This window comes from Arvicanthis niloticus, chromosome 5 (genome assembly GCF_011762505.2).
Source record: "Arvicanthis niloticus isolate mArvNil1 chromosome 5, mArvNil1.pat.X, whole genome shotgun sequence".
Taxonomy (NCBI): Eukaryota; Metazoa; Chordata; class Mammalia; order Rodentia; family Muridae; genus Arvicanthis; species Arvicanthis niloticus.
The window spans coordinates 52591367-52608607 of record NC_047662.1 but is presented as its reverse complement, the minus strand read 5'-3'; the positions used below and the strand labels follow the sequence as shown (position 1 = coordinate 52608607).

At 41.3% G+C, this 17241-nt stretch overlaps 1 protein-coding gene across 5 annotated transcripts in view; it reads left to right on the top strand.

Annotated features, from left to right (window-relative positions):
* Positions 1–17241, top strand: part of Patj (PATJ crumbs cell polarity complex component) — a 302257-nt gene that overhangs the window by 233754 nt on the left and 51262 nt on the right. For all 5 annotated transcript variants that reach the window (XM_076934632.1, XM_034502319.2, XM_076934635.1 and 2 more), the window contains 3 exons: positions 2935–3006; positions 6746–6863; positions 9473–9648. In XM_076934632.1, the coding sequence (XP_076790747.1) occupies positions 2935–3006; positions 6746–6863; positions 9473–9648 (366 nt within the window). The remainder of the gene's footprint in view (positions 1–2934; positions 3007–6745; positions 6864–9472; positions 9649–17241) is intronic.

Here is a 17241-nt window from a genome sequence, read left to right as displayed (position 1 = left end):
TTTAATCTTCAGTCTCTCTTCTTCTCTCCAAGTCCCTAGTTTCTAGTCCCTAGTGCCTCTAAGTTCAAGTGTCTAATTCCTAGTTGCCTGTCTCCAGTCTCAAGTGCCTAATACCTAATTCCAAGTTCTTCTTCCAAGTGCCAAGTGCCTAATACCTAATAATAATTTCTTCTGTCTGCCTCTGACTTTTATATGTCTCACTTCTAAGCCTTGCCTCTAAGTCACACCCTTAAGTCACACCCTTAGGTCCTATCTCTAAATCTGATCTCTAAATCATGCCCTTAATTTACATACGTTTAAGTCTCACACACCCAAGGAAAAATCCTGGATATCTAAAACAAGATGTTATCAGAGTGTGCTCAGCTGTTGTAGGCTATTGTAATCAAGTCTCTTGTCAGGGTATATGGCTCAAGATGGCTGCAAGGATGATAGCCGCCTTCTGTCGGCTCCCCACAAGTAGCTGTCTTTTTCCCATTGGATGGGTCTGACTTCACAGTCTTATTCAGTTGGCTGGTCTGAAAATACTGGGCACACGGAAATGGAAGGGAGAGGAAAGGGCTGTAGGCCTTCAAATTCCTAGACTGGAACAGCAGGTTTGAGTAAATGAAGGTTTTACTTTCTGGGGAATATTTGCACCCAAGTCATACAAGGTAGGAGGGATAAAAAGATTTTCATTCCTTGTTCTAAACACAAGTGATATACCACTTGATGGAAAAGATTCATATTTCTGACCCTGGGGAAACATCCCTGTTGTCCCCTCACTGGTTGCGTGGGGATTGTTAAAACAGATTTGCAGTGTCAACATTACTAAAAACACTTACTTTTGATGTAAACCAGAAGGAATAGTAGTGGTGGTTCCTGGTTATATGTGTCCTGGGTTTTACTCTACAATATTCCCGCTAGCCTTATTGACCTTTCCACACCCCTTCTCTGGCCTGTAAAGCCACACAGTGGAGGAAGGCCACAGACACAAGTTCATTGTGTATCCTTTGCTGCCCTGCATGAAATTCACCTAGTGCTTTTAAAATCAAATTCTTCATTTTTGATGCATATAGCACTCATTTAGATCCTGTCTTATTCAATCAAATGTTTAAAACAAAAACAAAAAAACCTTTAGGAGAGAGAGAGCACTTGCCTCAAACAAACAAACAGGGACAAAGCAGAGTTGGGGAAAACTAGAGACTTGAGGCTATGGAAAAAACACCACCCAAGGCTCAGGGGGGAATTATGGCATGAAGTGACAAATGCATCTTATGTCACACAATCTGTTTTGTAGCAAAATATAAGGAGTTGGGTGAAATGGATCCTAGGAACTTTTCCCACAATAGTGTAACAGATATCTGAATGAGTGAAATACATGTAGCCGTAAAGAGTAAGGGACTGAGGGGGTCCTGTTGTTCAGAGGACGTAAGCACCAGTCTCCAAATCCATGCTGGAGTGCATCCCAGTCCAGTCTGTGAGCTGAAGAAGTTTGAGTGGTGGGATGACTCTTTGTAACAGGTAGGGACTGAGGGATGCTGGGAGAACCTGGCAACCCTCATCAGCTTTGATATGCTAATAGGCATCTCAGCTTTTTGTCCCAGGTTTGAGACCTAACACCCTCTCCACATACCCTATTTATAAATCATGCAGGGAATTAAGGCTGGAAGAGTCAAATACAGACTCAAAGGTGCTTGAGTAAGGAGCTAGGATTGCAAACTCCTAACACTTGGTTTCTTTTTTTTTATTATTATTGAATATTTTATTTATTTACAATACAGATGTAATCCCCTTTTCCCATTTCCCCTCCCTAGAACCCCCTATCCCATTCCCCCTCCTCCTTTATGCTTTTGTACCATTTTGATTACATGCATGTATTAAGGTCAGTTCTAGGTTGAGGGTCTAGCAATACAATAGATGCAAATAGTCAAGGAACAAGCAATACAATAAACACAAATAGTCAAAGAAAAAGCAAGGCATTAAACCCAATTGCATGAACACTCCTGTGATCACTGTTTCTAAGGGCTTATCAGGATAACCTGAGCCTACTTCCCTGTCCTAGCCCAAGGTCATTTTTATGTCTGAAGCCTACTTCCTTGTTCTAGCCTAATGTCAGATTCCTGCCTGAAGCCTACTTCTTTGTCCTTGGCCAGTGTCATATTCCTGCCAAGCAGCCCATTTCCTTGTCCTTGGCCCATGTCAGCTTCTTGCCAAGCAGCCCCAAAGGCTCTCTGCCTCTCCCCCTTTTTTTATTTCATTAACAAGACTGAGCCTCTCTTAGGTCATTCTGACAAGAATGCCTTCCTTACCCATCATGGAATATGCATTATCAAAGTTTCCTACCCATACCACCCAGGAGGACCAGAGCAAACATATCCTCTCTCATTCAAATCAACATCTCTGTTGCTTCATGGTCCATTTGTCCAAGCCAAATTGCAGGAACTCATGCCTAACCTAATCCATCAAATGATGCTTTAGCCTTAACTCCATCTACACAAAGAGGATAAAACATGTAGAAACAGATATGCACACTCTGGCCAGCATTTCAGCTGACATGCCACCTGTGTCTGTGTGTCAGCCTTTCATGTCCAGATCACTTGCTTCTCTCCTGGAGTTGAGGACTAGCTTACCTTTATTTCTCACAGTAACTCTACCAGGTATGCTTTTAGCCTCTAGATGAGTATCTGAAAGGGGAAGGGTACTCTAATATCAGGAATTGAATCCCGGAAGTATATTTAATATTTAGCACAAATACAAGATATCAAAGAGTATCTGATAGGACTAGCCTGAACTCACTTGTGCAGGTTTATCCAGGTTGGGGATGAAGAATGTAAAGAATATGTATATGCTGTCTGAAGTCGTTTTTGAGATAGATGCAAAACCCAGGTCACTGCCAGAGGCTGAAGGTACAGTTGAGACCTATGTTGCTAACTGTCAGTATCTTTTACATTTCAGGAAGATCTGTCCCAGGTGGTTGATGACAACATGGTGGCAGAGCAGGAGAAAGCATCAGAGTCACCTGACAGTGTGAGTTATTTGTGTTTGGGGTTTGCTCTGTGGGGTAGTGTGCCATATGAACTGTCTCCACAAGATAGTTGTAATGGCAAGCGCTTTCTTACTGGCAGAGGTTAAGGGTGTCTTAAGACCTGTGTCAATGCACAGTTGTGTCATGGATCACACTTGGGTTCACAGAAGTGTCCTCTTATCACCAGTCTGTTCTGGTAGCTTGACCAGGCATTTAAAAGGCACCCTTGAGCCAGCAAGATGGCTCGGCAGGTAAAGATGCTTGTTACTAAACCTGATGACCTTATTCCAGTCTCAGAGATCCACATGATGTAATGAGAAACCCAACTACCAGAACCTGGCCTCTTACTTCCTCACGTGAGCACTCATACACACACACACACACACACACACACACACACACACACACACACACAAATATTTTTCCAAGACATCCTTTGGCAGCTAAATTGTAAGAAGACCCTATCTTATACAATGTCATGAATAAAATTTGCAAATGGAAGAATTTATAATTTGATAAAGATATAAATACACTAACTTTAGAGTTCTTTACATTTTGAGCTTCACTTTTCTTAAAAAGCTAGAGGTCTGATGACATCAATGAATGAATAAAAAATGAAATAGCCAAGCCCTAAATTTTTCTTTGATTGGGGGAGGTGAGTTTTATGTAGCCCAGGTTTGCCTCAAACCCATATAGCCAAGGCTGACCATGATATCCTGCCTCCACTTCTCAAGAACTGGGTTGTCTATCAACTTTTATCTGTCAAATGTTTGTAGCTATTAACTTTTTCCAACTTTTTAAATCCTGGTTTTCATTCTATGTAACTAGTTTATACATTAAAATTAATTTCATTTTTACCTGTGTGTGCTAGTGTACATGAGTATGTATACATGTCCTAATTGGGGTCACTATTGCTGTGATGAAACACCAGAGCCAAAAACTGGTTGGGGAGGAAAGGATTGATCTTGCTTATACTTCCATATCATTGTCAAAGGCAATTAGGGCAGGAAGCTGGAGGCAGGAACTGATGCAGAGGCTACTCAGGAATGCTGCTTACTGACTTGCTCACCGTGACTTGCTCACCCTTCTTTCTTATAGAACGCAGGACCACCTATCCAGGTTGGGCACCACCTACAATGGGCTGGGCCCTCCTTTATAAATCATCAAGCAAGAAAGTGCACTATAGGCTTGCCTACACTATAGTGGCCAGAACTCCAGCAAACCGATTTTCTCAGTTGACATTCCCTCCTCTCAGATGACCCTAGTGTATGTCACTTTGACACAAAAACACTCAAGTGCCAGTGTCTACAGAAGCCAGAAGAGTGAGTCAATCCCCTCCCTGGAGCAGGAGTTACACGTGATTATGAGCCACTTGGTATGGGTTCTGGAAAGCAAATTTGGATCCTCTGCAAGAGCAGTACAGATTCTTAACCATCAAGTCATCTCTCTAGTCCTAGTTATATGTTTATGTCACTAAAATGTTCAGTATTCAGAAACAACAGATAACAAGAGTGTAAAGAAAGTATATGATAGACAGGTGTGGTGGCACATGCCTTTAATCCCAACACTTGGGAGGCAGAGGCAAGTGAATCCCTGAGTTCAAGGCCAGCCTGGTCTACTGAATGAGTGCTAGGATAGCCAGGGCTACACAGAGGCACAATCTCTTGAACCCTCCTCCCTACAAAAAAAAAATGTATATGATTTTTCAAACATTTCCAAATATAATGAGTCTGAAAACTCTCTAAAATTATATGCTGAACATGTAAATAAAAACAAAGTGTAGGCGTGGACATACAATTTGACTCTAGAGTACTTACATAGCATGCCTGAGCCCCTGGGTGGTGTCACATGCCTTTAATCCCAGTACCCTGGAGGTAGAAGCAAGTCAGTCTCTAAGTTTGAGGCCAGCTTGGTCTACTGAGCAAATTCCAGGACAGCCAGTGCTACGTGGCTACACTGGGGGGGTGGGGGGTACATTCTCAGAAAACCAAGGGGGGGAAAAGAGAAGAGGAATGGAAGGGACAGAAGGAGAAAAGGAAGAAGGAAGGTAGGAAGGAAGGAAGGAAGGAAGGAAGGAAGGAAGGAAGGAAGGAAGGAAGGAAGGAAGGAAGAGAAATAACTAAAGTCTGGAGAGATGATTTTAGTGGTTTAGTGGCCAGAACTCCAGCAAACGAAATCTGCTGGCTGCTGATGGAAATGGAGTGTTTTGACCCTAAAATTTCTGATCCAGAGGTCACTGGTCATTTATGATCTGTTTTGAAGGAGGGGCCAGGCATTGCTGGTATTAATTTCTCTTTCATGTCTACAACCACCTCACAAGGTATTTGATGAGGAGGCCAAGTGCCATCTGCAGTCTCAGAGCTCAGTAGTGGCTGGGAACTCCCAACCCATGTACTTCTTTAAGTGTGTTCTTTGATGTTGTGAAGACTGACCCTCTCCCCAGAGAGACTCTGATAAGTATGTCTGTCTGTGACCATGAGTCTGTTTAGAGCCCTGAGCTAAGTAACCTTGAGCCTCTGTGCTGCCCCCACCCCAGTTTTTAATAATAGCCCCTTCACACACACTTTATTCCTGTTAGAAGATACGTAACAGGAAAAGGCTTTTTAAGTAAGGCTCCAGTCAGTGTTAAAGATGAAAAGAGAGGGTCACTGAGGTTGTTCAACAGGTGAAAGCTTATACAGCAAGCTTGATGCCCTGAGTTCTATTCCCAGAACCCAAATAAATAGGCCAGATGCAGTGTCCAGTACCTACAGCAAGATGGGAGACAGGAGACTAGCTGTCAGCTGGCAGACCAGCTGTCCTGAAGTACATAGCATAAAACAAGAGAAACCCTGCCTCATTCAGACAGAAGCTGAGGACCGATCCAAAAGTTCTCCACTGATCTCCTGATGTGATAAGTAAAAATCAAATATGTTCTTATATATAAAAAAGCCTAGAGAACCAAATGAACACCCCCTAGATCCACAGCCTAGCAGCTGTCTGATAAATACTCTGTAGCATTCTCTAACAGCTGACTTCCACCTGGCCTCCCTCTAATTCGCTGTGTGATAATATTGTCTAATGCTGAGGGCTATTATTGGGGTTGAGGTATCCTTATGGGCAATAGTATTTTAAAAACTAGAAAGGATAGCAGTGGTTAGAATTGCCTAAGTTCTTGCAATGATTGATACCTTGTACTGAAGAACAGATATTGAAGTAGGTATTTCTAGAGTCTAGAGACAGCCTGGCATTTACTGGAATCCAGCCCACAAATCAGGTCACCACCTCTGCTTTTTTTTTAAAGATTGATTGATTGATTGATTGATTGATTGATTGAATATGAGTACACTGTATCTGTCTTCAGCCACACCAGAAGAGGGTATCAGATTCCATTACAAATGGTTGTGAGCCACCATGTGGTTGCTGGGAGTTGAACTGGAAGAGTAGTTAATGCTCTTAACCACTGAGCCATCTCTCTGGCTCATGCCACCTTTGCTGCAGCAAAAGTATAAACCTCCAAGTTAATATTCCAGCCATATCCTGCTTCCCTTTTTGACCAAGCCTCCATCAAGGTATTTTTGAAGCAAAGTTGAATAGGAGGCAGAGCAAAAATCAGCCTAGCCTTCCCTTGCCACCTCTCTGAGCATCCTGTTGTCTCAAAACATGTTTTTGGAGCTCATCATTTTGGTAACAATAATGCAACAGTTTCACAATGCTCTTATTTTCTCTTTGACATTCACGTGATTTTCTTTCCTTTTGTAGGCTGCCTGCCAGATAAAACAGCAAACATATTCATCACAGATCTCCTCCAGCTCACAAGAGATCCCATCAGCACTGGCTCCCTTGTGTCAGTCAGCACATGCAGATGTCACAGGCTCTGGTACGACTCCATCCAACTAAAACTGCTTTGTGAACCTTTGGAGGAGGAAAATATCATGATGCTTTGAGAAAAGAATAAGATGAGAGTGCAGGACAGCTAGCTGTGTGGTCCTCCTCTGCTTCCTTACCAGTGAGATGAGGATGCAGGACAGATAGCTGTGTGGTCCTCCTCTGCTTCCTTACCAGTGAGATGAGGATGCAGGACAGCTAGCTGTGTGGTCCTCCTCTGCTTCCTTACCAGTGAGATGAAGATACAGGACACCTAGCTGTGTGGTCCTCCTCTGCTTCCTTACCAGTGAGATGAGGATGCAGGACAGATAGCTGTGTGGTCCTCCTCTGCTTCCTTACCAGTGAGATGAAGATACAGGACAGCTAGCTGTGTGGTCCTCCTCTGCTTCCTTACCAGTGAGATGAGGGTGCAGGACAGATAGCTGTGTGGTCCTCCTCTGCTTCCTTACCAGTGAGATGAGGGTGCAGGACAGCTAGCTGTGTGGTCCTCCTCTGCTTCCTTACCAGTGAGATGAGGATGCAGGACAGATAGCTGTGTGGTCCTTCTCTGCTTCCTTACCAGTAAGATGAAGATGCAGGACAGATAGCTGTGTGATCCTCCTCTGCTTCCTTACCAGTGAGATGAGGATGCAGGACAGATAGCTGTGTGGTCCTTCTCTGCTTCCTTACCAGTGAGATGAGGATGCAGGACAGCTAGCTGTGTGGTCCTCCTCTGCTTCCTTACCTTTGAGCTTGAACACCCCACTTCCTGCACTGTTTTCTCATTTCTTTAGTATCTGCATTGCCTAATATTTACTGAATACACATACAAACAGAAAAAGCCCTCTATATAGGCATTTGATAACATGAAAGCCTACAGATTGCCTGCCAGTCTCTCCCAAAGATTAAGGTTACATCGTAAGTAGTGACTCCAAAATCATAATGAAGCCAGTTTTCAGTACTATGTATATTTGATATAAGCCATTTGAAAATTTGTATTTCAGTAAAGAAGTTGGTTTTCAGAGCCTGGCGTAGTGGCACCTATAATCCAAGCACTTAAGAAATGGAGGTAGGGAGATCAGGAATTTAAGGTCATCCTCAGCTACATAGTGAATTCAAGGCCAGCCTTGGGCTCTCAGGAATCTAATCTCCAAAGGATAGAGGAGAAGGAAGGAGGCAAGGATGGAATTCATTTTGTAGCTTGAATTACGATGATGAATGAGTGTTGAAAATATTAGTAACCAGTGAACCGGCGGTGGCGCAGCCTGTAAGGCGTCTGCCTGCAGAGGGCGTGGGTCCGTCCAAGCCCTTTCTCTCTGCGCGTGTCCTCCCACGTCTCGTGGGCAAAAAAAGAAAATATTAGTAACCTTTAACAAAAATTTTATGGCCTCAGGAAGTAATATTTATTATAATATAAATATGTGCATATATTTGTGTGTATGTGTGTTTACCTTTGTATATATGAGTTAAATAACCTTTACCAAAGTACTTGGTACCAGAAATCTTTAAGATTTTGAAACATTTTCATATACATAATGAGATAGATTGGAAATAGAATTCAAATCTGAATACAGAATCCGTTATGTTTTATATATACATTCAGTGTACAGCCTGAAGGCTGTTTGGGTATGTCTGTATTTGAACTTTTTCCTATCACATGAAGTAATGTGTATAATTTTCTATTTATGATACGATGTCAATGATCAAAAAAAAATTCCAGATCTCTGAATTAGGGAAGCTAAACCTGTGATAAATTTTAATTAATCTTTTTCAATCATGTACTTTGCTGATTCCCTTATACATCTTAATTTGTGTGCTATACTCTTACATTTTTTTGTTTTGGTTTTTGCAGTATATGAGACATTAAACCTAAGACTTTGTCTTAGTTAGGTTTCATTGCTGTGAAGAGACACCATGACCATGGCAACCCTTATAAAGGAAAATATTTAACTGGGGTTAGCTTACAGTTTCAGAGGTTCAGTTCATTATTATAATCATGGCAGAAAGCATGGCAGCATGCAGGCAGACATGATGCTGGAGGAGCTGAGAGTTCTACATCTTGATTCTAAGGCAGCAAAAGGAGACCGTCTTCATAGGCAGCCAGGAGGAGGTTCTGGATCATACTGGCCAGACAAGCATATATATGAGACCTCAAAGCCCTGGCTCCATAGTGACACACTTCATCTAATGAGGTCACATATCCTAAAATTGCCACTTCCCATGGGCCAAGCATATTCAGACCACCACAGACCCCATGAGACAGCCTTGTAAACTCAGAGTCTTCTGTGGAAATGGCCTTTCTACTCAGTGCAGGATATGCCTTTGTATTCGTAAGTATTAGTCATGTCTAATTTTCCTCACTGATTTTCATGGTATGTTTTGAGTTTTTTTTAATTAAATATACCTAAAATTGATAAGTTGACAGATTCTAGGAGTTAATGGTTTCATCTCAGAAAATGCCATCTCCTCATTCAGTGGGTGAGGAGAGCCATGGTCCAGCTTTCCCTTCATAGAGCTTCATGCAAAGAGAGTGAGGTGGCAGCCACACAACCCCATCTTCCAGGCAGTACAAGGTGAGCAGCATCTCCTGCTTGCTAATCATTTTGTTTTATCACTTTCCAGGTAACTCCCAGGCTCCTCTCTCAGTAGACCCTGTTCCTCTCTCAGTGGACCCTGCTCCACTCTCAGTGGACCCTGCAACATGTCCCATTGTCCCTGGCCAGGAAATGATCATAGAAATATCCAAGGGGCGCTCCGGGCTTGGTCTCAGCATTGTTGGAGGCAAAGACACACCTTTGGTAAGTATGTAGAAGTAAAATACTATCTTAGAGTTAGTTGCTGAGACTCATTATGACCCAGGATACTTGAATGGAAGCTTGACAAAACAAAATATAAATTCTCACTCCCTAAAACATAAGGAAACTCAGGGGCTGCAGGTACTACAGTATTCTGGTCCCCCACTCCTGGTCTGCAGACCTTGCCTCTCTGTGTCTACCCGCCTGTCCTAGAGCATGTTGACCGGCTGCTGACTCTCAGTGAACTACCCAGCCTGAAAGTGGATATGCTCCAAGCCTGATATTGTTGACTAAAAGATTCTAACTCCTTATGCCTGATCACAACACAGTGATTGAGGACATTTATGTCCTAACTTTTCCTTTGCTTCTGCAGTCAGAAACTACTGCATGTAGCATCCTATATAAGTGTAATGTCCCCTGGATGAAACTGGGGATGCTGGAGTTGCCCAAGCCCACAGCTAGTTGAGCTGCCAGCCCCTTACATGGGCCTTACATGGGCTCTAAATTCCTTATCTAGCCTGGGATACTGTGTCTGTCTGCCTTTTGTCATTGAGGAAGGAGAGACCTTTCTTTAAGGGCTTTCTTTTGGATGATATGTATGACTAAGCTAGATCATTAAACAATGTAATGTTCAGATATCATAGAAATCTTGACTTGTAGCTAACTATCAAACTGATCACAGGGTCCCCCAGTGGAGTAGTTAGAGAGAAGACTGAAGGAATTGAAGGGGCTTGTGGCCCCATGGGGAGAGTGACAATACCAACCAACCAGAGTCCCCAGGGTCTAAACAGCTAGCCTGGAAACACACATGGAGGGACCCATGTCTCCAGCTGTATATATAGAGGAGGATGGACTTGTTGGGCATTAGTGGGAGAGGAGGGCCTTGGTCCCTTGAAGGCTAGATGCCCCAGTGAGGGGGAATTCAAGGGCAGGGAGGTGGGAGTGGGTGGATGGGTGGGGCACACCCTCATAGAAATGGGAGGCAGAATGGGTTAAGGAGCTTCTGGGGGGTGGGGAATGGAGAAAGGGGATAACATCTGAAATGTAGATAAATAAAGTATCCAATAATTAAAAAAAAGAAAGAGAAAAAAGAAAAAAACAAATAAACAAAAAAAAAAAAAACAGATAATGGAACTGGCTATCACAGTTAAACATTTGAGATTTTTTTGGCAGCAATTTGACATCACCCATATTATCGGGATTCCTTATAATTGTCAAGGACAAGAAACTGTGGAAGGGGCCCATGGAACTTTAAAACAATATCTTCATAAAATAAAAAAGGGGGAGATATATCCTCATACATCACAAATTTATTAAGAAAAGAAAGAAATCAATCAATCAATCAATCTTGACTCAGTGGGTTGTAGTAAAACTGAAAACTTTTATAAACATTTGGAAATGGTTTATCCTTACTATACTAAGGCCATTAGAGTAGTATTAAGAAGCTATTCCCTAACATTGGTACTAGCTCCCTCTTAAAAGCCTGTTTTCCCCCATTTTCCCAAAGAGATGTTTTAAATACTATAAGAATTAAATTTGTATAAATAAAGCTATATAAGCAAAACAGGGAAATTAAATTTTAGAGCAGTTCTATACAGAATGCTTTCGTGATAAAAACTTTAACCCATTGGGGGCTGGAGAGGTGGCTCAGTGGTTAAGAGCATGGGCTACTATCCCAGAAGACCCAGATTCAATTCCTAGTATCAACATGGTGGCTTACAGTTATCTATAATTCCAGTTCCATGGGATCCGATACCTAGGCACTGCTCACACATGGTGCACATACATACACATAAAAAATTCAACAATTTGATTTCTTCAGTGTAAATAAATCTCTTTTTATGGCTTAGCCTAGGACAGATCTAAACTTCTTGGAAGACTCGAATGGAGTCAGCTGAGCAACTCTTCAGCTTGCTCTCTCACCTCTGCTGGCATAAAAACTGTTCCTTTGTACATCAGGATTCCTGACCCTGGTGTGTGTGCTGCCCTCCATCACTAGCCTGTGCTCCAGCCTCTGTCTGAGGGCACTCACCCAGCCTCCTCTTCCAGCAGCCCGAGGCCTTATTGATTATCTTGCTCTGTTTCTCTTGCCAAAAGATAAAAGTTCTTGAAGATCATCATGAGGTTCCTAATACATGGTTCTGCCATTTGAGACTATAAATCCCAGTGTCCTTGAAACATAAGCACCACTTAAAATGAGAGATGAGACATAGCTTTTATTTCCTCACCTCACGTACCTCATCAAAAGCCTTAAGTTAGAGCTACAAAAAATATATAGGTGTGTCATTTATGCAGCCAAAAAGTGGGTCAATGTGAAAAGTGCTTAAACACATTGTTCCTATGAAGATCTTTTCCCCTTTTTAATGACCCCCCAAATTTTCACATAAAGCATGAAAACTAACACATGGATCACATTATCCAGCCAGCAAGAAGTTTGCAAACAAAGGTGGGAGTTTGTGAAAAGAAGTTACAGGGAACAATGTGCCAGGTATGAGCAGAAACCTCTCCTGGCTAAACTCACTTGAGCCTTAGTGCAGGAAAGGGTACTGACTTCCACCCCTCCCCTATACATCCCTCCCCAGTACACCCCTCCCATATACACCCCTCCCATATACACCCCTCCCATATACACCCCTCCCATATACACCCCTCCCAATTAGAATCCCATGTCCTTTTTGTTATGTAGCCAACGGATCATGGCCATCTGTAGAGTTAGTCTCTTGACACCTCATCAGTCCTATCTGCCAGGACAGATGGCTTTTAAGATCACAGAGGATGATCACATATCCTGTCTGTGTGCTTGTAGCCAGTCACCTGCACCAGCCTTTGAAGGTACTGAGCTAATGACAAGGGTGAGCCCTTCAGAAGGTTTATAAGCACACCTGATCCTGTCCTCGGAGACAGCTTTCTGCCTCTGTTGTTCTCATCTGTGATGCCACTGCCAGGCTGGCCTCTGGAACACAGCCTTCTGTGATCGCTTACATGTTTGCTCAGTTCCTCTTGCTTTGACCTGGGTTGTGAAACTGAGTGACGTTACCCTGCCCTCGAAGAGTGTTCACTAGTTAGTTCGACTACCTTTTAGTGTTTCTGGTTTGCAGGAGGAGATAACCCAATGAAAGATCAAAATACTTCAGACCTCTAAAGGGTAGAAAAAAAGGAACAGCTTGGAAAGCATTTTCTGAATTTATTATAGACTACTTGTTGTGTGGTATGAGGAAAGCAGATAAGGCAGATCATGCTGCTAAGGTGAGGTATTAGCTCATGTTTTCCTGTCATTCATAGGCGTACATTTCATCTTTTTTCCTGTCTTCCCTTGATCTTGCTGACCTTGCTGAAGTATTCCTTTGCCTCATAAAATACCACACAGCTCCTGGAAGTCATGTAATCTGCAACTACAAGAACACATACCCTGCTAGCCCCTCCCAGTCCTGTTAACCCCTCTCAAAATGTCTGATTCCTCATTGGGAGTTTTATACCCACATTTTTGAAGAAACAAAATATAGCACCCCAGATGATTTGTCCTGTGCTGGTTTGTGACTCTGTGGCCTCCCTGATCACTAACTTGTAGGATGTATTTAGCACCTGACACAGATTTTCATGTAATAACCCATGCCTTCTAGAAACAGCATTGTCCACCCATGAGAATACCCCAATTTAAACTCTTTTTAATTTTAAGTTGTATTTTTAACTAGCTCATAGATTAATGGATTTCCCTAAGACTTTTTCATGCATTCTTAACTATGGTTAATCTGCTGCCTGCCCTCTCATCCCCCACTCCCACCCCTCTGCCATCCCTGTCCCATCCCCTCTTGAGTTTGTAACTCTCCACTGAAGCCTTATCTCCTCTCCTCTCTCATGAACCTTTTCTGGCATTCTACTTTTATAGACACAACAGGTTAAACACACAATTCTCAAAGTTTGAAACTAGACTCTTCGTATGTGGAGATCATGAACTTTTTTCTTTCTAGGCCTGGGTTGTCTCATTTTGTATAACATTTTCCAGTTCCTGCCATTTTCCCACTTTAAAAAATATCTGTTCTTGATTTTAAAAGGCCTTAGACTGTCAGTATTTCATTGTTTCTAAGTTTTAATTTTCTTTTTTTTTTCACTGCCTGATGTAATATCTGTTTATATGTTAGGAGCTGAATCCAAGGATTCACACACCTAAGCACATGCTTTACCACTAAACTATAGCATGCACAAATAATATAATTTATTAGACATAAATTCTATAAAATAATACCAATTTAACCCATCTTATTACACAGTTGTGTAGGGTAGATGCATTATACATTACTACTACATCAAGATAGAGGGCCCTGGGCATTAGCACATTATGTGGCAAAGTTTCCCTACCAAGAAGTTAAAATGGAGAATATCTTCTTTTGCCACAGCCATATCTTTTCTGAAGGAACCTCATTTGATCCCCATTATATTATAATATTATATTCTCTCACTTATGACTGCTTTGGACAGCTTAGAAGTAGGACTATAGTAATTTAAATTCATGGATGTTTTAGACTAAGCGTGGTAGAAAGCTGTTTTGCATTGATTATTTGCTGCCCCCCTTCATGTGAACTCTGCAGTCTGTCTCACAGGGAGCACGGCTGCCCTGGCAGGCGATCCCCAGAGCTCGGCTCCTTTTCATCAGTATTGCTTACATCACGTATTTTTATACAAAACATCCTTTTACCTTCATTTTATTTTAAAATCAAGCAGAGTTTACAAAACCTCTATGAATCACACTAGACGAATGTTAACAAATAGTACCCTGGACTTGATTGTTCAGGCCATAAGAGTGTGACTGCAAGCAATAATGTTATGCAGGCTGAGTACAATTTCAGTAAGTAAGGGACAAGTGGAACTGTGGGGACTTATAAAATGTAGTGCATATATATACATGCATGCAATAACAGTTAATGAGAAAAAGAAGCCATGGATGTAAAGGAGACTGGAAGGTGGTATACGGGAAGTTCTGGAGGGGAGAAATCTCAAAATAAAGAAATATAATGATCAAAAATGCATTGTGAATATCCTATTTTCTTCATTAAATCTATATGCCTCTATAAGCAATATATTCATGTTCATGAGTATGAACTTTTTGTTAAATCAGGCTTGTCATGAGAACTCAATTTTAGGTAAATATGAACTTATCATTTTTGAGTTTAAGAGAAAGCTTATCACAACATTAAAGTCTTATGTGTTTGTAAGCTCACATATACCAGTTCTTGTGTTAGCTCTTATGGCTGGGACTTTTATTTCATATATTAATTACTTGGTAAATTTGTGTGTGTGTGTGTGTGACTATAGCTGACAGTGTAAGTAATTGTATCAGTTGCATTCAAACTATTCAGTCAACAGAATTGGCAAGTAGTGATGATATCAATTTGACAAATACTGTATTTCTTTTAAAGTTTTATTCTGTTGATTTATAGAAAAGCAACATATTTAATACACACTTGACCTTGAGACTTATCCAAATTGTTTAGTATTTTAAAGTATAACATCTGCTGACTTTATTTTGCCTTCAGTCAGTAATGCTCTTATGAGGAACTGAAATTAAGTCAGTTCTTATGAGTCTCATGAACCAATGAAGTAATGCTAGCCACCCTGATTCAGTCAGGAGCTACGTCTTGGGTATGATGGTGGGAGAGGAAGCTCACAGCTCATCCTAAGTCTTTTCTGGATTGTATCACTGTTTGCAGTCTTCTTACTTCTTGTTTAGAACCTGGGCCTTACTGAGGTCCCCAGTCTTTCCTTGAACCCACTCTGCAGGAGGTTGAGACCTCCTGCCTCAGCCTCCAGGTAGCTGGGATCACAGGCCTACATCACCAGCCCCAGTTTAAGCAATTGATTATTAGTGCTAGAGACAGAATGCACAGCTACTGGAGAAAGAAGAACCTGACATTTCCTTGTATCATTATCTTTCTTGAAAGAAGGCAATGAAGGAGATAGATGGGGGTGGGGTAGTTATGATCAAAATACATGTGTGTGCATGTATGAAATGCTCAAAGAACTAATAAAATGTACTTTTACCAGGAAAAAGAGCAATGATTTATACATTGGAATTTCCATGGAAAGAGAAACAATAGAAATGTTGGCTTTTCTCAGTCTTGCATTTATACTATACTGACATATCTTCCTCCATCTATTTACTAAATATATATATATTTAGTAAATATATATATATATATATATATTTACTATACTCCTAAAACTTAGATGTCTATGTCTGGGGAGCCCTTATTATCCAGTCAGTATCTATTATGGTAAATATTTTGTGTGAATATGTGGGGAGAAAGAATTTTAAAATCTGGGATGACTTTAGACATCATGTGGTTCAATTAAGAACTTCACTGACACTGATAAATGTTGTGAACAAAGAAAATTCAGTGGGCTACCTGCAGAGTATCAGAAAACATAACTCCTCAAACTCCCAGCCCTGAGCCTTTCCGCAAACTGCTGCACTTTATTTTTTCTAGGTCGATTCTAATTCAAAAGCTTTTTTCCTAAAGCATTGGGTTAAGAGGCATGCATACATGAGGCCTTGGGTTCAGACACACACACACACACACACACACACACACAGAGAGAGAGAGAGAGAGAGAGAGAGAGAGAGAGAGAGAGAGACACTGACCGACTCGCTCGCTCACTCACTCAATGAATCTAGATTTTAAGAAGAATCATAAGAATCTTGTTCTTTGTATTTAAATAGATATGGTTTAAGCTTGCAATTTTGCTAAAAATGAGATAAACTCCATCCACTTAACTCAGCGTTTTATATTTGGTTAAGTTCAGTCTTGTGTTTGCAGTGAAGATTGAATATAGTTTGGGATCTTACTGTCCTCACCACATTAGCCACCATGTGGGCTTGGCCTTTTGGCTGAGAGCACAGTGCTTGGCACTGCATAGAAGACATTATCTGCTGTAATTTCTGAATAGTGATGGCTAAGAACTCTATTTAGTCATAAAAGCAGCATGGCTCACAGGAGTCTGAGAAAGAAATGCCCATCTAATACAGAATATATTTAATATTGCTTTCGGTCCTCATGGGTCTTTTTTATTAGGATCAGTTTTCCCCTGAAGGCCAGATAACACAATCTGACACTTTTTTTGGAATACTGATAAATGTTTTCCATCTTAAATGTGAAATTTAATGTGGAACTTTTCTGTGGTTAAAGCATCCCTTAGGAGTTCTCATGGGGAGGGTAGTTGGAGGCTTTTACGAGTATAGCAAAGACTGGCTTCCCTTCCAGGGTGATCCAAGCCACATAAAGCATGCCTGCAAGCAGGAAACAAAACCATGTGGAAACAGACTTTCATAATTATCTACCATGGAGTTCCCAGTCAAAATTTTGTCTTAAAATGCTTATTAATCTACTGAATATCTACAAGTGTTAAATCTAAAACTTTCATTCTCACAATGAAGAGCTTTCTAAACCCCTTCAGCCCACAAGAGACATTACTTAATTTTTCTAACACATGGCTTCCTTAAGTGTTATGAGCCTATTGTGACAACGATAAAATTGCCTTTTGCTGAGTGATGGGTGTGTTTATGAGTTACTTTATCTACTTGTTGGCAGCTTGAACAGTAAA